This window comes from Cydia strobilella, chromosome 21 (assembly GCF_947568885.1).
Source record: "Cydia strobilella chromosome 21, ilCydStro3.1, whole genome shotgun sequence".
NCBI classification, from domain to species: Eukaryota; Metazoa; Arthropoda; class Insecta; order Lepidoptera; family Tortricidae; genus Cydia; species Cydia strobilella.
In genome coordinates, this window is record NC_086061.1 from 6,343,177 (window position 1) to 6,364,992 (window position 21,816).

The 21,816-nt window shown below is 39.4% G+C and overlaps 1 protein-coding gene and 1 long non-coding RNA gene across 2 annotated transcripts in view; both read left to right on the forward strand.

Moving 5' to 3' along the window:
* LOC134751092 (uncharacterized) overlaps nt 1-21,816 on the forward strand; it is a 196,214-nt gene that overhangs the window by 19,909 nt on the left and 154,489 nt on the right. The window lies entirely within an intron of this gene.
* Nucleotides 2,443-21,429, forward strand: LOC134751211 (collagen alpha-1(IX) chain-like). Its single transcript, XM_063686594.1, has 23 exons — nt 2,443-3,086; nt 6,982-7,034; nt 7,333-7,546; nt 8,162-8,351; nt 8,848-8,925; nt 9,627-9,713; nt 10,149-10,217; nt 10,738-10,773; nt 10,980-11,057; nt 11,679-11,741; nt 11,994-12,089; nt 12,488-12,569; nt 12,830-12,891; nt 13,940-14,039; nt 14,783-14,871; nt 15,902-16,009; nt 16,463-16,573; nt 17,151-17,267; nt 17,388-17,442; nt 17,820-17,921; nt 18,659-18,826; nt 19,810-19,872; nt 20,284-21,429. The coding sequence occupies exons 1-23, from the start codon at nt 2,443-2,445 to the stop codon at nt 20,382-20,384; spliced, it is 2,766 nt and encodes a 921-aa protein (XP_063542664.1). The 3' UTR covers nt 20,385-21,429.

Here is a 21,816-nt window from a genome sequence, read left to right on the forward strand (position 1 = left end):
ATTTTTGAGGCACGTTTTTTCCTTAGACTGTATCCATCTATTACGGAGTTATATCTATCTTTGCTTATGATTCTGGTCAAATGGTCTGGTCTTACGTGATTATAGTTACTTGAGAAAATTAAAAGTTTGCACAGAACCCTCCGTGCGCGAGTTAAACGAACTCGCACTTGGCCGGGTTTTTGTATACATGGGTACGCTTACCGAAGGAATTGTGGAGTTAATTTCGCCCAAATTACCTGAAGATAGATAGATAAAGCTACAAATACACACAATTTAGAAATATAGGCAAACAGAAGAATACACAATTAACAAAATACACAATCGATTGAAACAAAATACAAAATTTTATAAATATTAGAGACATAACCAACAGGAATAGTGGAAAGACTTGCACTGTGTGCATTGCAGCAACAGCAAAAGGGTGCCGACTCAGCTATACGCTTCTCTCTTTCGAGCAAGGCACTGATATTCTGCCGGAACCCAGATCACGTGATGAGTGTGATGTAAAAGTGTGGATGACGTGGTAATATAATAATTCTTGCTTTCCCTTCGAAAGCAGAGTGCATAATTGTAGGTACAGTTAGTCTTACACTACATACCTATCGCGATAGTAATCCGTAGAAGCTTGACGATAATGTTTCGTGATCAGCACCATTCATCACAGAATAAGGGGTTACAAACAGAAAGATTTTGTTATTGTTTTATATCATACCTATACATACAACAGGCTACCTACCATGAACATCAGTCATCAGCATCACAATTAGAAAAGCATATCCTCTATATATACATCACTATCGCTCTTACGTTCCGTAAGGATCAAAAGGATTGGGAAGGAACAGAGATGTATATAATATATCTATAATATAATACATCTAGCGAGGAAAAGATGGCCTTTCTGCTGAAGAAAGTGGAAGCAGAGAGCATCAAACTTGGATTGAAAATCAATCACAGTAAGACCATGATCATGGTTGTGGACAGAGCACAAGTCCTTCCCCAATCCAATGCTCTAGATGGCTATGAGAAAGTGGACCAGTTTGTATACCTAGGGTCCTTAATAACAAATGGTGGTGGCTGCACGCAAGAGATTCGCCGACGTGCTGGAATGGCTAAAAGTGCTATGACTAACCTCAAAAAGTTATGGAAGAATCGAGGTATAGGCCTTATTACCAAAGTACGATTAGTGCGGGCGCTGGTATTTTCCATCTTTATGTACGGTGCAGAAACCTGGTGCACCAAAAGCTTGGACAAGAGCAAAATCGATGCTTTCGAGATGTGGTGTTGGAGAAAGATGCTAAGAATCCCATGGACCGCAATGAGAACAAATGAGTCGATTCTGAGAGAACTAAAAATCACCAAACGACTCTCAACAATCTGCCAGGAGAGGGCTCTCAGATTCTTTGGGCACATAATGCGATCGCCACACCACAGCCTCGAACGTGACATCATACTGGGGCAAGTTGAAGGCAAGCGCGCTAGAGGAAGAGCCCCGGCAAGATGGTCGGATTCCATTAGACAAGCATGTGGTTCCATGCAGAGGGCAGCCCACATAGCCCTTGATCGCGTTAAATGGAGGGATATAGTTCTTGGTCACGATCCTCAGTCATGAGGGAACGACGAAGAAGAAGAGAGAGAAGATATAATATATCTTCTTTGATATTTAGATAATCTGGCGGTAGGATGGCGGTAGGTCCCAAGTGCGGCTACCACCAGTTTGGCACTGACATAAACGTTAGCATGAACGTAACTTACTTTCTATGCATCTCGCTCCTTCTGACATCTGACATTAGTGCGAGTGAGATGTATAGAAAAAAAAATTACGTAGACGTTAGCTTATATGTCGTTGTACGGGTACAGGTACAGGTCAATTATTTCCTTTGATTCGCACTACTTTCAGTCAAACGTCTTGTACAACGAAGCCGCCCCGTACGTCACCGCGTCACATTAAAAACAGGCGCTAATTAATTGATATATCACTCGACTGCGGCAGCCAGGCGGGCTCGTGCTCGTGCCGCGATTGAAAAGCCGGACGCGTTCAGATCTCGGACTATAAGCGGATAATGTTGTAAAGATCGTTTTGTTTTTTTTGTGAAAATGTGGGGAATCTGGTGAGTTGATTTTGCGAAACCTTTACAAATAGGTAGAAAACACGTAGTTCGCGTACGGAGTCTGAGGAATTTTAAGCCAAGGCTGTGCGGTGTCAAAAAACTTATTTTTAGGCGGGCCTTGCGCTTTAAGAGATCTCTTACAGCTAAAGTCTTAAAAGCACTTTTACTGCACTTTTTCATTGAACATTTACCTTTAAACTTTTTTAAACGTTTTTTTGTTATTAAAAGGAACCTACTCTCTGATGACTACAATTGTAAGTAATCACAAGGATGGACGCGTGTCGGTTGTCACATGGGCGATAAGTGTTTTAATAACATTAGCTACGCGGACGATATGGTGCTGTTGGGGCCATCGGTCAACTCCATAAGGCAGTTGCTGGCACTATGTGAGGGTTACGCTGCGCAGCGTGGTCTCAGGTATAACGCTACCAAAAGCGAGCTGGTAGTGTTCAAGGCCCGTAAATACAACCGGGAAGCTGTCCCTGAGATCACGCTGGGTGGGATACCCCTAAAAGTAGTTGAGAGGGTTAAATATCTTGGTCATATGCTCACCAGTGACCTGAGCGATGACCCGGATCTGGAGAGGGAGAGGAGAGCGATGGCTGTGCGGGGCAATATGATCGCCCGCAGATTCGCACGCTGTAGTAACGAAGTCAAACTGACGCTTTTCAAGGCCTACTGTCAGACGTTCTACACGTGTAGTCTGTGGGTGAAATTTACACAGAGAGCCTACAACGCAATTCGCGTGCAATACAACAACATCCTCAGAATGTTGTTGCGGCTGCCGAGACATTGCAGTGCATCCAGAATGTTTGCTGAGGCGCGTACAGATGACTTTTTCGCCGTCAGGAGAAAAAGAGTTGGATCACTGCTAAGTCGTATGCGGGGCAGCAGCAACGGCCTTCTGAGGGCGTTGGCTGAGCGTCTCGACTCTCCTCTCACTCGCTACTGGGTGGAAGTGGCGATTGGCAGGGCCAAGTAGAGCAGGTTGTCTGCCTTGCTTGCCCCTGCCAAATAATAATTTTTTTCCTATATCGTGTAGGAAATATATGTAGTTTTATATTTGTATTGTTAAATTTTAATTATTGTTGTTTTTGTATTGTGCCACTAACATAGTTATTAAGATACTCTGTAACTAACAAACTATGGATCAGCTCGGTCTGAAATAAATGATTTATTATTATTTATTATTATTATAAGGAGGCTCAGTTTAAATCACATAAATTAACTTTTAAGTAAGAACACATACTACAATTAAAATTTGAAAGCTTGCGTGAGTGTCCCACTACTGGGTAGGTACAGGTCTCCAGTCTCCACCCTGGGCCCTGCAACTCTGCTAGATCCGTTCAATTGTTCATACAATCCTGTACCCACTATATTTTTCGAACACTATAATTTACTTATATGTATATTTTCAGTCATAATGTCTTAGTACTCTTAGTTCTGCACCGACTTTTTAGTGACAAAGTGTGGAAGTGCTAAGTACATACCATCAGACGTCATATTTTAATTAGAATTTGACGTTTTTGGTGGCAATTCCATATATGTTCCATGTATGAGCATTACAGGGATGTGTGCATTTTTACTGCCAAGTTCGTGCAAAGTAAGCGTGGTCATAGTCTATGTAAATGTACCAAAACACTTTATCCGATGGGTTCAGCTTTCGTTACTCTAGAGGCCAAGGACGTCGTGTATAACCAATCTGGAAAAGTAGACCACACAGACACACACGAAGGTTGGACATCAATTTAAGACAACGCCTGCTTGTCGGCGATACATCATAATTAATTAAAATAACAAATTAACTCGCTCGTAAAAACATCAATCTATAACTGGGTCGTATATTTGTAGCTGATTAACAAGTGTCTGGAATTCTGTACAGTCATCATCAGATGTATCGGAACGGACTAGGTGCCCAAAACTATCTGAACACGCATTCTAAATAACGCCTTGACGATAGAGGCGTGTTCAAATAGGTATTTGTGCGCACCTTGGCCGGTCCGATATATCTGATTATAGTCCATTTAGAGTTTTGAATGATTCACGGTAAGTTTCACTAGATTTATATTGAGCGGGATATAGACCGCGACCGGACCAACAAGTGTGAATGCGACCGTTGGTAACGTTGAAAGTGAACGCAGCCGACGCGCAAGAATGAGGGTAGACAGAGCGCTGTCTACACAACTTTGACACCCCACCCGCTATCTTCAGTCACCCGTGAACATGATGCATGTAACTGCGTCGAAATATCGGGAGCTCACAAATAATACAAAAGGTAATCACGGTCTATATCCCGGTCAATATAAATATAGTCCATTTATTCATATGGTTGGTTTTCGCATAACAAACACCTTGAACTTAAGTCACTGCAATAACGGTTGCCAAAATGTAATTTATCGTCATTGAAAGGCATAGGTCTAAGTAATCAGCCCCATTTAGATCAATCAAAAGGATTGTTATAGTCTGCATCTTCTTAAATGACTTTTTTGTCTAAGACGGTAAGTAATCTGTTAAACAATAGTAGGTTGTTAACCAAGGGATGAAAGGCACTCGTTCCTGCTGAGGTATTATGGCGCTCGAACGCAGTGAGAGCGCTACTAGTCCGAAGCTGAAATGATGCCTTTCACCTGAGTTAAAGACTCTACTTTTCATTTCGAATAAGAGGAAAGTAAAATGCATGTGTTTTTTTCAAAAACATGACTAAGTATACATTTTTATAGTATTTCTTGAGGGTACTTTCAATTAACAATTGTATCGTTATTTATGGAATGGGGAGTCAAATATCAGAATGGAAATTGTGTAACAAATCCATTTAAACTCAAATTTCAATTGCTTATCGTAAAAAATTTAACAGAATCGTATTTCGAGCGTAAAATGCTCTAGTGCAGACACGTATCATATTCTGCACACCTTTTAGAACAACAATGACCCTCTTTCAGAGCATGAGAAATGAAAAATTTAATTGCTTATCGTAAAAAAAAAGTACTTCGAACGTAAAATGCTCTAGTGCAGACACGTATCATTTTCTGCAAACCTTTTAGAACAACAATGACCCGCTTTCAGAGCATGAGAAATGAAAAAGCCATTGTTCCTTTTTTGTGAGCGGTCGTCCATTGTGTACTATTGTCTCTGACAATGGCACGCGCCGTAGCACGCGATCAGACTCAATGGCACACAATGGACGACCGCTCACATAAAAGGAATTGTTAAACAGATTACCGTCTTGGACGAAAGTCATTTGAGAAAATGCAGACTATAAATAAATTCGACCAAGTGAACTGAGGGTCCTGATGCTAAATTAGAATCCGTAATTTCTACTTAAAAAAATACAAAAATATTAGGTACTTGATAAAGTTGTCGGTGGTGGCATCGGTGTTCAACATCGTGGCTAAATATTGGATAGTGTAGGAGGATCCTACATTCAATCATCTATTGCATATTTACCCTGTATATTTATACACCAATTATACTATCTCCACAACATGCACATATTTCCTAATTAGGGTTGTCAAACAATCTCAACCCACCACTTAAGAGTATCAACAACATCTAAATGAATCAAAGGGCCGCCGCCAAGGTTTGACAATATCACTACACTGATTGACTGAATTCACTGACAATTGCCCCGACCTACACCGGAATACTTTTACAATCAGTTCCCCTTAGACCGCCGTGTGTAGGTAAGCGTGAAAGGGTCATCAACATCAGACATCGTCATCAAGTGTGAAAGGGCTATCATACGCTTACACAGCAAAGAGGTTCACGTCTCTTCTGTAGACATATCCAAAGGCTGTGAAGCCTAGATAATATTTCACCACACTAGCTCGTAGAGGATCTCTTTAATTTATAAAAACTGATAAGAAAGTTGCATTTTATCGACAAGAGTGACAACGAAGTAACTTGATGGAAATTTTGAGTATCAATATGTTGGTGGTGGAATTGACTTGTGACGATTTTGAATGATGATGATGATGTGATGATCTTACGTTTAGGGTATTTTTTAAGAAATTATCAGGTAAATGTGATTCCCGCTCTTTATCCCTAATCACTACTCCATTCCTGTTTACGTTAACTCAAGCTTTCTCGCAGCAAAATATGCTTTTTCGAACGCCTAAGGTGAAAAGTATCATACAAAATTGCACTTCAACACATGTTGCTTTAATCATTATTGGCGAACCACACCAAGGTCCCCAAACTAGGCCGCATCCATTAATGATTGGCCAATCATTGAATCAGAGCTCATATTGGTGCTAATATACGAGTTTAATATCGTACCATACCATAAGTACTGTTGTTGACTGGTTATTTGATAATTTTATTTCAAAGACGATCTAGCGGAGGTTATAGCTTACCGCGAGGTTGAAAAAGAAGTCGTGCGGCGATTTTAAGGGTTCCATGCCCAAAGGGTAAAAACGGGACCCTATTACTAAGACTCCACTGTGCGACTTTCTGTCAGCAGGCTGTATCTCATGAACCGTGATAGCTATTAAACAGTTAAAATTATCACAGATGATTGTATTTCTGCTGCCGCTATAACAACAAATACAAAAAAAAATATTTGTACGGAACCCTCGGTGGGCGAGTCCGACTCGCACTTGTACGGTTTTTTAGTAAAAGGTAGCTGTTGTGATTAAAATTTGTTTAGGTATTATACTTTGTTAGTTCTTGGAGAGCACTAATAGATTCCGACGACGGTCACTTTGCGCAAACTTGGCAGCAGTAGCATACATATCCCAATAAGCTCCATACTCGACATAGCACTTGGCATAAAAACTTAGCGTGGTTCGATTCTAAAATTATGTATAGTCATACATAGTTACTTACATTTACCTAAATTCTAAGCGGTCCGTTGAAATATTGTTTTTCTTTTCAGGTGTGCCGCTTTATTACTTTTTACATTTCGTTCAGCTTGCTACGGCCAGACAGGTATGAAAATATCATTACAATTTATACAATTCGTCACGGCCGACAGTAATGTTGGTTACGTAAATAGAGGTAATATATATTTTATGCTTTATTTGTACTAACAATAATGATTTCAGTTGGTCTTGATACAAACGTAATTGAAATTAAATTAAATTAATAGGTATTACGTACGCTATTGATACGAATTTTTCCTATCAACCCAAAACATATAAAAAGTAATACATTGCAAAAATTAATCACAAGTACACCTTGCACACTTGCATAAAAATGTACTTAATTTTTTTGTAATTCATTTCAGAGAATTTCACAACCCAAGCCCCATACCCCATCTACCTTCCCCTCCGCTGCTCGTCTCCAAGACCTGGAGACGTAGACCTTCAAGGCATAGATCTTATAGCCGTATATCAGCTGGATGGGCCCAATACCACAGGAGTGACTCAGGTCCGAGGGTCCCAGGATATGCAGAGGGCCTATAGGCTCAGCGATGGGGCTAATTTGACTGTACCTTTAAGGTGGGTATGTGTTTTCTCATGTATCAGAGAATAATAAATTAATAAGGAGCTTGAGACTAGGTACTTCTTTGGGGGCATTAAATAAGAGGGATTTTTATTGAATTGTTAAATGCCGCTTGCAATTTATGTCATAAAAAATCACACAGAAACTACTTAGACTAAACTATATTTGCGAGGGCAAACGGTACCCGTACCATGAGTCACTGACTGCGTCAAAACTGACATATACGCTAACGTCTACGTAATTTACTTTCTAAACATCTCGCTCGCACTTAAATGCGAGTACGAGCGAGATGCATAAAAAGTAAGTTACGTTCTCAAAAGCGTTTATGTCAGAGCCAAACTGGTGGTAGCCGCACTGTAATCAAAACCTTAAAAGTTGACTTGATATAAAAAAATTATGAAAACATCTCAAATTTTCATTTATTTTCAATTGTACATACTTAATTACCCTGCACACCATAGCAATACACCTAATGTTAGTGTAAAATACGAGTAGCTAGTGATATCTATATATCCGTCGCAAGTTTTCTTTGTTCCTATCTATTTCCTGGCTTCTCTTGAGTACAGTGTTCTATTCAAAAATAAAATATACTTATATGAATATCTTTCCAGAAATGTCTTCCCATCCGGCCTCCCTGAGCAGTTCAGCGTGGTAGCCACCTTCAACGCCCGAAGCCAAAACAAGCCATGGATGGTTGTACGAGCGGCGAAAAGTCTACAGTTCTCGCTGACTTTACTGCCTCGTATTGAGAAGTTAGCTGTGCTTGTAGAAGGAACTAGACTGATCTTTGATTGTGAGAAGGTAATGTAAATTAATTCAATCAAATGGCATTAAAAATCATGGTCCGATTGTAGACAGTTTCAGAGCAGACCAGCGTAGTGGCCAATTGAAACTCCAGCTCCAGATACCTAGTCGCCCGGTCACATGTGCCTAGAAGAATATTCAGTTCTAGCTTTTCCTCCCTCTCACTGAAAGACATGGCCGCAAATAATCGCGGGAAGGTGACATCAAGTATTGAAAAATCATGGTTTATTAAAAAAAATGCAATTCAATGCCAGTGAAGAGTCTTTAATAATTCTCTTAAGCTTTGCGCGGCTTCGCACTGAAATGTTAGCTGAGCTAGCGAAAGTAAGCTAGGAAGGAGGAGCTATATAAAATTCTGAACGATTAGAGTATTGTGGAAACATTCTTGGACTTTGAATACAGGTTTCGAGTGGTTTTTGTCCATTAATGAACTTCCAACACTTTTGTATTTTTAGATTGTCGTAGTCCCTAACATATTTGTGTTTTGTTTTAGTTGTTCAGACCAGGATGGCATAAGCTGCACGTAGCTGTCACCAATGATACGGTCCATGTAGCCGTTGATTGTGAGGAGGTATGTTTTGTGTAGTTGAAGGAATAGTAATTTAATCCTCTGACTCACACACACACACACACACAACAGCTTTTTAAGGATAATTTGGAATATATCGAAACCAAATAGAAGTGCACGTTCTTTTATTATTTATCTAGCAGATAAATAAATAAATATAATAAATATTATAGGACATTTTTACACAAATTGACTAAGCCCCACGGTAAGCTCTAGAAGGCTTGTGTAGTGGCAGATGATTCAAAACTTCAAAAGTGACGTTACGTTCTTGGTCATAAACAGACCAGGTAGGTGGTGTTGAGTCTGCTTTGATCATGAACTACTCGCTACTCGTATCTTATGGGTATAGTTTTTGAATCCCCGAAACCCCGCGCGACGCAAAGAGGGGTGTTATATATTTGAATGTTTGACACCAATGTCTGTCTGTCTGTCTGTTTGTGGCATCGTCGCCCTCCAACGGATGGACCGATTTCCGAGAAAGCGATTTCCTTGCGGTGCTTCTTTACTTTGTTTGCTAGACATCTATCCAGCTGTTTGAAGAGTATCAGCTCTTTTTCAAAATGATGTAAGCCATTTTTGGCATTAAATGGATTCTTTGGCATATGTCGTAGGGGGTTTTTAATTTTTTAAATTCAATAATTATTATATACAATTCATTCACTTAGTGCATGTGTGACTTATCCCATTCTAACTGTTGTTTTCAGCTGGTGCCACAAAACATCACGAGCCACAACTTGAGGAATGCCACCACACTGTCAATCATGGCGCACGAAAATGGCACCCCGGCTGCAGTTAGTATTTATACCATTAGTTTAATAGCATTTTACAACTTACTTAAAAAACCGATTCAAATTTCTCGATAACTATTAACCTTATCGCCCCCGTCAATAGCGTCATCAACGCCAAGTCAACAGATTGCACGTAAGCGACCCGTTTATAACATATCAAGTCGTGGAGTGGCAATGGGTTATACTCATATAATTTGACTACTCGTGGATTTAAAATAAAATATTAAGGCCCGTCCAGTCGGGATCCTACATCGCTACGCTGGATCGTCGGACCGCCGAGGGATCGTACAGGCCGAGATCCGCATATTACTTAGGGTACCTATATAGATCTATTTCTGTAAATGTTATGTAAACCAGTGTTCTGTACAATAAAGTTATTACTACTACTACTACAAATACATTTCTGTATATTAATTCATTTTCTACGTGTATTTTCAGGTAGATCTCCAGTGGTTGTCAATGTACTGCAGCCGGTATAAACTGGTCAAAGACAGCTGCGAAGAAATTGTAAGTTTTCAACCAACTTGTTCTATTCGAGGAAAAGTAGTTTTTAATTTAAATTTCACATTATCTAGCCACATTTGGAGTTTTAAAAAGATTACATGATTTAACAATATTTAATACATCTCGCTCGTAGCCCTTGTAGTGGTAGGTAGGTTGTACCTACAAATATAATTACCTACGTCTATCCTTTAGCTGGATACTTTCTAATATCCCGCTGGATGTGATATAAGGGAAACAGCATATACTCTCCCAGCAGCGTATCCTGAAAAAGGATGTAAGATGTAATCAACCCCTTTTTTAGGTAATACTGACGTATTGTGTGTATACAGGTTACGTTCTCTCTCGCTGTGATTTGAGGAGTAACTACCTACTCGTCAAGTACAACTGAGGGGCTACCGCGAACACCGAAGTTCGCAAATTGCAGGCAACTTTCTCTGTCACTCTAATTACGCCTTAATTGGAGTAAAAGAGAAAGATGCCTGCAATTTATAAATTTTGTGAAATAAATTTAAATTTTCAACAGGATGAACCTGCACCCATAATGTCCACCGCTTCTCCTGTGAGTATGTGTTTATTAATTTTGTAAGTTGAATGATTACACACAAGCAACATAGTATAAAATACACGCGTACAAAGTCGCGGGAATCAGCTAGTCGGCACATATTTTCATATATTATTTAACCTGTGGAACGGCCCAGTATCACACGTGTGATATTAGGGCGCTCCACGGGTTAAGTTAACTAATATTAATTGGACATTATGTAGCGATTCTTTCAGTATGAAGCCGGAGCTGACAGGATAGAATTTCCTGCTCTCAATACCTGTAACCAATCCTGCCCGCCGGTGAGTTGATTTTTTTTCCTTATTGGAGATCGCTTGTTAGCTAAAAAGTTATGTTGTTAATACCTACCTAGATATAATCTTTAATATATGTAAGTAGTTAGTTGTTTATTTTCTGTAAGTCTTTACTTTATGGTGCACAATATAAAATATTTTCTAATTCAGCTATTTAACTTGCCATTTTTGTGATTTTTATGACTAAAGCTAATAGTATGTGGCTTTCCATCACAGAAGGGTCCTTATGCTTCGAGTGCAATGAGGACGTTACCATCTGAAATTCCAATGGAAAAATTTATATCCTAACAACAAAATTTCCATAGACCCGGTAACCCGTAAATATGACTTTACTCTAAGAACAAATTAAATTACTTTCTATTCTCTACTATCTACGTTTAAGGACCATAGTACTGTATGAAGACATTAATGTGTCACTACCATGAGTCCTCATGGGCGAGATAAAAAAAATGTGAATAAAATTTCACTTTTTCTCCATAGTAAATGTATGGAAAAAGTTTTCTTTAATTTGTGGCGTTTTAGTACATAACGGAAACCATTGTCACTTATTGCAGATGAAGCATAAGGACCCATTTTGCTGGAAATCCACATATTTTCATATATTTTCAGGGTCCAATAGGTCCAGCTGGGCCACCGGGAGAACCGGGAATCAGGGGCGTTACAGGCTTACCCGTAAGTACTAAAAGCTTTTTTATACCGCACACGAATTTACAATATTTCAGTTGAATAGGTACTATACTTAATCAAATTAATGTATATTTTTATTCTAAATAGGGTGAGGGAGCTTTATGCGTCCCTTTTACATGCAAGAAATATGCGATAAGACCGCCTCATGTTTACCTACTTTTGTTGGTGTTTTCTTTTATTGAGGTGTACAAACTGAGCAATAAAAAGTATTTGAATTGTGTTGAAATATGTTCACAGGGTGTACGTGGCATTGAGGGGCCTATGGGTCCCCCTGGGTCCCCGGGGCCTCGAGGCGAGAGGGGCGAGCGGGGACCGCCGGGGGAAGTAACAACCGTAAGTCCGAATAGGTATGCTGTCGCTAAGGGCAAGGATTGTTGACTCTACAACCAGCCATAGCCGACATTGGTTATACAATACGAGTATAAAATAAACCTTAATACATTTTAATAAAGTTTACTATTGTCTGTTATATCCAATAGTCGTCGCGGTGAAAAGGTTAAACAAGTTTTTTAACGAACCATTCTTTTATTTGGACATGTGAAAACAGTGTCTAAAAATTTCAATACATTTTTCGTACTGTCCATTCTGTTACCGTCACACCATCTATGAAATGTAGTAACAAAATGAAAGAAAGACTTGATCCCTTCTTTATTCTAAGGATTGAAAGAGGAATAATATAAAATATTCCAAATTCAAATATGTATGTATATTGACAACCTGAATGTTTTCAGGGAAGCGTAGGCGTGGCTGGCCCACCAGGAAAACCGGGAAAGTCGGGTCAAAGAGGAGAAAGAGGAGACACGGGACAGAAAGGTAATCTACCATGCAAGGATTTTAGCGTTTGATTTATAAATATATCTAGAAGATATTTGAAGTGGGTACCTAGCTCAATACTAGCTATTCACTATTTAAGCTCTTTAAAGTCTTTAAACATCATTACGGTTAAAATTTTGAGGGCGAAACGTGCTGCTGTCGCTAGCGATCTGAATTAGAATAACAATATCTTTAATCAGTGCCTTAATCTGTTATTCCTGAAAATCATGAAAAATATATTCTAATTAACCTTATTTTAGGTGAGCCGGGTGAAGCAGGCCTCACGGGCCTAGGCGGTCTTCCAGGGGAACCGGGCAGAGATGTAAGTTAAAAGTTAATAGTTTCTTATTGCCATCTTCATGTTATGTCCATAGCGAATTTTAGACACGGCTATGTTTAACAAATAGTATACATATATACTTTATTAATTCTATAATTAGATACCTTTACACGTGTTTATTTAGGGCCACCCCACACTAGCGTCTTTTAAGCGTCGGCGTCTAGTCAGCGCTATGGAAAATGGTGTAGCTGCGCAGTTGCGCCAACGGTGCGTCGAACAGCTGCCATAGAGTTGACTAGACGACGACGCTCGAGTGACGCTAGTGTGGGGTCACTTAGTCCTTTTCAGACAATTAGCTTAATTTATCCAAGATATAGGTAACAATGTTACGTATCTGTATATAGTCTTTGGTCTCACAATAGAGCAGTAAACTCTGCTCAAACAATCAAGATTAAACAATCAAGGTTTTTTTATGACGCGTCCGCGACGGCATAAAAAATCAAGAGATCAATTAGATGAGTGAGCGCGATATAGTCTTTAGGGCCACCCCACAGTCTCCCGAGCGTCGGCGTCTAATCAATTCTATGGCTGCTGCTCGACGCAACGTTGGCGCACCTGCGCAGCGACGCCATTGTCTAGACGCCGACGCTCAATTGACGCTAGTGTGGGATCTCTCTTACAATAACATAACATATATTATTTTCATTTCCCATGCTCTGAAAGAGGGTCATTGGTGTTCTAAAAGGTGTGCAGAAAATGATACGTGTCTGCACTAGAGCATTTTACGTTCGAAGTACGATTTTTTTAATTTTTTTACCATTCTGATATTTGACTCCAAATTCCTTAAATAACGATACTTTTGCCTAAATTGTTAATTGAAAGTACCCTCAAGAAATACTGTAAAATGTATACTTAGTCATGTTTTTGAAAAAACACATGCATTTTACTTTCCTCGTATTCGAAATGAAAAGTAGAGTGTTTAACTCGGGTGAAAGGCATCATTTCAGCCTCGGACTATTGGCGAAAATACCTCAGCAGGAATAAGTGCCTTTCATACCTTGGTTAACATTCTACTATATGCTTGTTACAGGGTAAACGAGGCCCGCCGGGGCCAGAGGGGCCACGTGGGTTCCCAGGGCTCTCTGGTCCTCCAGGTACCGCTGCGAATATCAACGCTTCAATACTGCAAGGTATTAGGATATTTTATAGTATACATAGAATGATGGTGATCCTAAGGCCATCTAAGTACCTGTAAAGAATAATCTGAAATCTCTAAAACCATTTTTTTGCTCGAGTTAATAATGTTGGATATAATAATTTCGAAAGTCCAAAAAATGCGTTTTGTTTAATCGTCGCTCTACAAATTTTTAAAAAGGTCATGAAAGTAAAGCTCGATACAGTTTAAATTAAAAATATTATGAACACGATCAACAAAATATTTGTTTTTTAATTTTCGCAAAAAATAATATTTAAGCGGGACAGACTAGCTACAAAACAAAATAAAATATATCGGGATAAGTGTCCTCGTATATAGTGTGCTGGTGTGTTTATTCAAATTAAAGTGTAATTATTTATAATGGTGTACTTCTTTTTTGGCGAAATTTATTTCGACAAATTTTCCTTGGCAATCAACTTTTCGCCAAAGTTTCATTTGGCAAACCAATCGTTGGCATACCCTTACTTCGCAACCATTTCATTTCCCAACCCCATACCTGCGAAATGAAAATGACGTACTAGGTTGGGTTAGGTTAGGTTAGGTTATTAATTTACATAATCCAACCTAGGTTTATGTAAATTTGCGAAATGAAATTTCGCCCAACTAAAAATATGGGATAAATAGTTTGGGAACTGAAAGTTTGTCAAGTAATTCTCGCCGAAACATCAGTAAACCATTTATATTATTTATATAAATGTACCTATTGATTATTTACAGGTGCTAAAGGTGATAGAGGAGTCCCCGGTAGACGAGGTCAGGACGGGAGCCCAGGACCCGCCGGCGCCCCCGGGGCAAATGGTGCTACGGTACAGTGTTCTGAATATACGCTTTTGTAATTCTATTTATTTTTTTGCATTTCTATACAATTTTTCTCATAGTTCAGTAAACTTCAACTCCTACCTATTTTATAAGTTTCTATAGCTTTAGTATACTTTTGTATGTAATTTTAGTTTTAAGTTTATCATGAATAAAACATTTGAATTTGAATTTGAATTTGAATTTGAATTTAGTTAATATAATAATAGAGACGAGAAAATACTGGTTAAAATTAGTAAATTTGGTGTTATTAATTACTAGCTTCTGACCACGACTTCGTCTGCGTGAAATTAGTTCCAGCAGTTAGAGTAGGTATAACGCTTGGATAAAATCTAATGGAAATAAGTTAAATTGCTTACACCAATTAACAGGCAATTCATTAATTTTCTCATTTCCACATTCCACGCCCCTTTTCACCCTCTTTAGGGATGACTTCCGACATAAAAACTACCCTATGTCCTTCCCCGGGGCTCAAACTATCTCTATACCAAATTTCAACTAAATCGGTTCAGCGGTTTAAGCGTGAAGAGGCAACAGTCAGACAGACAGACAGACGCACTTTTGCATTTATAATATTAGTATGGATATGGGTAGATAGTTAGTATTGATTGTCTTTGGTTTTCGCTATAGCTAGAGTCGGACCAAACTAACTGCATGGCCTTTGCTATGACAAAGTGTGGCAACGCAACATCATCATTAATGTCAAACTTCTATGATAATATGACGTTTATACTGACACTCCCTCACTTTGTTCTATTCAAGTCGATGCGAAGTTAGCTTCGACGGGCCGACCCGACTACTCTACTCAGCGCTCCTCTACTATTTAGTCGTCGCCCTCTACGCCTACGCTCGCCTTGTCAGATCTGCGCAACTGTCTCTGTCGCACTAATATAGAAGAGTGATAGAGAGCGATAACGATAACTACGCTACGCTAAGGAGCGTGAACGATTGCCACCTTGTCTACGCACCCTGAGCATATCCTCTCGCCACGCCTACGATTATGATTTATCTTTATTTCAGGGTTCACAAGGGCCACAGGGCCCTGCAGGTGTTCCGGGACCCCCAGGTGCGATAGGCCCCCCGGGGCCTAGCGGGCCTCGTGGTGAACGAGGTCAAGATGGAGCACAGGTACTAAAATATTACGTAAAAAAACTTAAAATCTTCATCGTCTCTCAGAGTGTTATGTACTCGTAGATAGGTTCTTAGGGGCTACTCAGAATGTTTTGTGTAATGTTATGTTCTACCATACATTAAAGAAATACGAAAAGGAAAAAAACAACAACGGAATTGGCAACCTCCTCCTTTTAAGTTTTGAAAATATATTTATAACATATTTTTTTGTTACGCAAAACTGTCTAAGTGTCTCGTGTAATTCCTGGATAAATGTGACGTTTTCAACCAAAACTTACCACATTGTCGCTTGTCGATAAGGTTGATTTCAAATTGAAACTATATGGAAATAGCGCCTTATTGACAACCGAGTCCGACAATAAGTACCCTTTTGGTTGAGAATGGCACAAATAATCTGTGTTACAATTTTGTCTTATCTCAGAGCTTAAGTCAAATGTTTAATGTTACCAGGGTCGAGAAGGCCTCCGCGGCCTGCCAGGCCTACCAGGCCCACCGGGTTCCAACGCTGCCCTGGGTACCACTGTTCCTGGACCACCTGGACCACCAGGAACCTCTGGTCAGGTAAGGACCAGAAACTAAGTACTACAAAAAGGAACTCAGGTACAGTCTTATATCTCTTGAAAAGAAACCGTGCGCGTTGGAAGATCTGCCATCTTGAGATCTAAATCGGCATATTGAGACATCACTTAAAGCAGGTGCTGCCATCTTGTGGCGTAAATTAGAAACTTAAGCTTGACATTTACATTCCGCGCCAATGAACAGGGGGCTCTTGCGCTGCCCTGGATGTTTACTAGGTAGGCCCATCAGGCTCCAACACTGCCCAGGGTACCACCGTATTTGGACCACCTGAACCTGAGGAGCCACTGGTAAGGTCAAGTTCAGGGACTGCTACAGGATGGAACTCGCTACCGTCCATTCTTTAAGACGATTCGAAATTATTAGTGCTTTTCTAAAGGTGCTTTTAGATCTGATCTCAAAGAGAACGTTAACTTCTCGCTTCAATTTCGTAGTTGTATTGATAAAAGCTTCAGAACTACGCCGCTCAATTATAAACGCAGTTTTTTGTTTAATACATTTAGAACTTTTATTTCAGATTGACCATTGACCAAGTAATAAGAAAGAAAACTGCGTTTTACAGAAAGGTGAACAAGGCCTGCCAGGTGTACCAGGCACTCCAGGAATAGATGGCACACCGGGTACCCCAGGACAGAGAGGGCCACCTGGAATTCCGGCACCACACAGTTTCATATCGCAAGTAATTAAACAACTCGAAACTATGAAATATAAATCTGAATATGGAGAAATTAAAATCTGGATAGGGCTCAAGTAAACTAAATAAGTAGAAACTAAAATGAATTTTGTTCTTTTTTTTTAGGCACCGACAATATCTGAAAGTGAAGTAAGAAATATTTGTGAAGACCTTATAAGAGGTATGTGAATAGGGAATATTACGCGAAACTCTGCGTAGGGGGCGCCACTACACTACCACAATTGGAGGGTCTACCACGAAACAAGAAAATCGAAATTTCGTTATCTAACTCTTTTCGATCGATAAAGAGGCAGATAACGAAATTACGATTTTCACGTCTCCCGGTAGACCTTCTGTAAACAAACCGCCTTGATGCATCAATGTCATATTTTATTATCTGTGAAAACTTGTCAAAAAACAGTTTAAGGCACAGTATAATTTTCCAATTTCTACTATTGATTATAAATATAAATAAAATAAATCCAAAATTAAATAAAAATAAAAATACAAGCATTTGCCACTAAGTATCGTCAGAAAAATATGCATTTATTATTTCAGATCGTCTTAAGGAATGGACGCAAGGGCTAGCAGGTCCCCCTGGACCTCCGGGGGTGGGTAAGAGGGGACTACCTGGAAAACCTGGAATTGCTGGTGCACCTGGTAAGTTACCACTACCCTTATCATAGTCATTATTATTATCATCTCCGATACCTTTATCGCAGGTTAGGTTTACGAATGGCTTCGGATTACACTGAAACGTTTTGTGCTCTTGTGTAAACTATGCCACATAAAGGGTATAGCTAGAGGATATGGCGCCCGGGGCAGTCACCAAATTCTCGCCCCCTGACGACTGACAAAAGTTTCCCCGCTGCTGCCTTTTGCCCATTTTGGCGCCCCCCCCTTGGATGGCGCCCGGGGCATTTGCCCCCTCTGCCCCCCCCCCCTAGTTACGCCACTGAATTTATCAGGGAAGTAGGTAGAAATAAACCATTTTTAAATGCATCTTTCCAGGTACCTACGCTCACATCGGGGCATTTCTATATATTTTAAGTTGTACCCCAACTTAGATTTTAGATTTAGATTTTTTTATTAGAAAAAATATGTCCCCAAAATGGGGGTATAACTTTAAATAGAAATGCCGATCTACATAAAGTAGGTAAAAGATAGATATAACTCCGTAATAGATGGATACAGTCTAAGGAAAAAACGTGCCTTGAAAATCAAGAAAATTTGATTCTCGATCAGATGGCGCCACTAGCTTTGGCCTACTCTCGTATAGAGGGCGTTGACGGTTTTGTTTATTATTTATAATTTTAACGCATATCAGTGAAAGAACATGGGTCAAAATCATATAAAAATAATTAATGCAAATCAAAAAATGTGAATTCTTTTCACAGGCACCAGAGGTTCACCTGGAGAGACCGGGCCTCGCGGATACCCCGGTGCGATCGGTGACCCCGGCAGGCCGGGTGAGGCCGGGCCCCGTGGTGACAAGGGCGACAAAGGAGAGAGAGGGCCTGAGGGACGTGGTCTACCAGGTCAGGAGGGCCCGAGAGGAATCGCAGGTCGGTTGTGTTTTGTTTACTCCTTTTTTTAAAGAATTGCCCTCAGTGATCTAGGGACTGGGCGAAGCCAGGCCTCGCGACAAAGGCGAGAAGGGGTGGAGGGTAGCTTTTACCAGGCCAAGAGGGCCCTAGGGGGGATCGAAGGTTGTTTGTGTTTTGTTTTTTCCTACAGACATTACTACAGAGGCCGGGACACAACAGATTGCCGGCGACGTAGTTATAGTTTGGCAAATCCAATTCGTCAGTAAATAAGAAGAACAAGAACTTTACTCATCCCTTCTTTGGGTGCTAGTAGTAGCGTAAGACAGTATGATTCTCTCTATATATGTTTGAAATGAGACAGTCCCCGGCCAAACTACAGAGACGGGGTTCGTCAGGCTAGGGCACCCCTAGAGGGATTGTTTAGGTTAATTATTTAGTTTTTTATTTTACTATAACCGACTGTCACTTGGATAGGTTTTCTGGAAGTTCTACGTTCAGAATAGAATTATAATTTAGCTTGTCCGATATCTCGTCGGAGAGAAGAAGGCCGTTCCATCGGTTTGCCGCTGTCACTGTCACATTTTGCAAGAAAGAGCGGGAAAGATCATGCGCGCCAAGTGTCAATTTTGATCGAATTATGTCGATTTTTATTTATTTTAAAAACGTTCCCTTACAATATCGAAATTCGAAAGCTATGAAATTACTATTTAAGTTAAGATTGTTTTATCTTCTTTTTTTGTTTATAGACATAATAAATAACCGAGTAAAGTTAGATTAAAAGTCCGAGTTAGAGGTTACTTTGGTAATTAATTGTATCGAGCGAAGTGTCATAATTTGTGTATCGGAAGCTATGTGATTAAAGATAATATAGTCAAGAACTACATATATTTTTTTCACGTCTACGAATATCAACGCCTCTTAGAAAAACATGATCATAGAAGGAGATTTTTCGCCTTCTGGCTCAGGGAACCGCCTTATTGACCAAGTTTTTATTTATTCAGGTCCTATTGGCCCACCTGGTCTCGCTGGAAGAACAGGAGACAGAGGAGAGTCCGGAAGAGAAGGTATGTAGTTGGCTTTTACAGGGTAAATACTAGGAAGAAAAGATTCATTGACTGTTTAAGATGAGTAACGCCTAAGAAAAAAAAATGCAGCCGAGTTTAGAAGCTGATAAAGATGGCACTGTACCCGCTTTATAATATATTTTGTGGTAACTAAATTGACAAACGTCAGCTTTTGACAATCTATAGGTAGTATATATAGTACGGGGTCGTACAGCGGCATCACTTCAGCTGTCGAATTAGAGTCATGATTTTTTTCTTATATTTATACCTCTTATACTACTAATAACTCTTTGATAACTACTATAAAATTAAAAGAGCTCTGCTTGAATCCTAACACGGTTGTTGTTTGTTTTTCTATTGACTTGCTGATGATATTAACAAATAACACCAATATTCTAAATTGTTTTACAGGGGCTATGGGTCCTCGAGGGGTGCCTGGACCGCGTGGCTCCTGCGATTGCCCCACAGCCGCGTTTTACGCGTACCCCCAAGGACTGAACAAAGGACCATAAACTCACAACACAGCTACGAGTATGGACCATAGACAACGTTACATACGTCGCGCGATAAGCCCCCTCCACACTACTGCGCGAATCGCGACACGAGTGTGGAGGGGGCTGTAGAAGAACTACGAATATTGTAGCTCCATCTAGACAATTCAAGAACTTGCATGCAATATTCGATACACTGCTAACTACCATGAATTCAGTCGACCGACCAAATAAATACAGCAATGTAACGAAAATCACCTGCAAGTTATTGAACTGTCTAAATGGGGCTTCAGAATTCTGAAATAGTACCCCTTCAAGTAAGGAACTTAGGGAGCCTTTAAAACAGGGCTATCTTTCAGAACAGAATAAACGTCAAGTATACAATACATTTTCAAGACTAGCATTATCACCCATGTTTGCTATGTGTCGACACTTATGATGGCGTGAACGTGTCAACGACTCGATGACAAAAAACCGTTTCGTACCATTGTATTTTGTATTGTACTGTAGCACGGGCAGGTTATTCGCAACTGGCCGACTGGCGCCTATTTTCATATCATATTCAATACTATTAATAAGGTGTGTCCACATCTGGCTAACACGCCGCGAATGCTCGTTAACTGTGCGCGAATTGCGCTAGTAATTTGCGATTGACATTAACGACGCATTCATCAAATATGGACGGACTTTTACTCTTAATAATATCAATACAATACTTAATATGCAATAGTATACTAATACTTAAACTTACTTAGTATACTATTACTTATCATACTTATTCTTATGTGCCGTACTTGTATGCATTTTTCAAATGACATCAACTGATCTCCAATGTCATCTTTTGTAAATAAATTAAGGTAAATTACTTAAAAAAACTGATGGGTTTATGTAAGTTTAGTACCATTTTAAGCTTGCAGTACGTCAATTAACAAGAAGGGAGTACATATCATTGTATCGAATCTTTTCCTATTAATGTTGTTAAGAACTCGCCTAAATCAATGAATATAATATAAATTTAGAATAGTAAATATTTAGGTACTTTTTTAATACCATGAACTTTGTAATGACCAAGTGTACTTAATGTATTAAATGAATATTAAAAATAATATGGTTTTATTACTTTAATTCTGAAAATCTATTAAAAATAACTATTTAAAATTAATGAAAAACCTCAGAATATAAATTGATCAAGCGATTACAAAACGAATACAGTATCATAAAATAGAATCTAACTCTTAAATTCAACTTGGTTAATTTATACAAGGTAGGTATAATTTTAAAATTTGTCCACATTGGCGAATGTGCATTACATAGGTAGGTAGAGCGATTAGTTTGATTCATCTACCAAATATGGCTAAATATTGAAAGAAACATCAAAACAACAAAAAACAACAAAGAGGTCTACTGGGTCGGGGATGTGACTGTGTATGGCAGCTATAGGTACCGTAATATC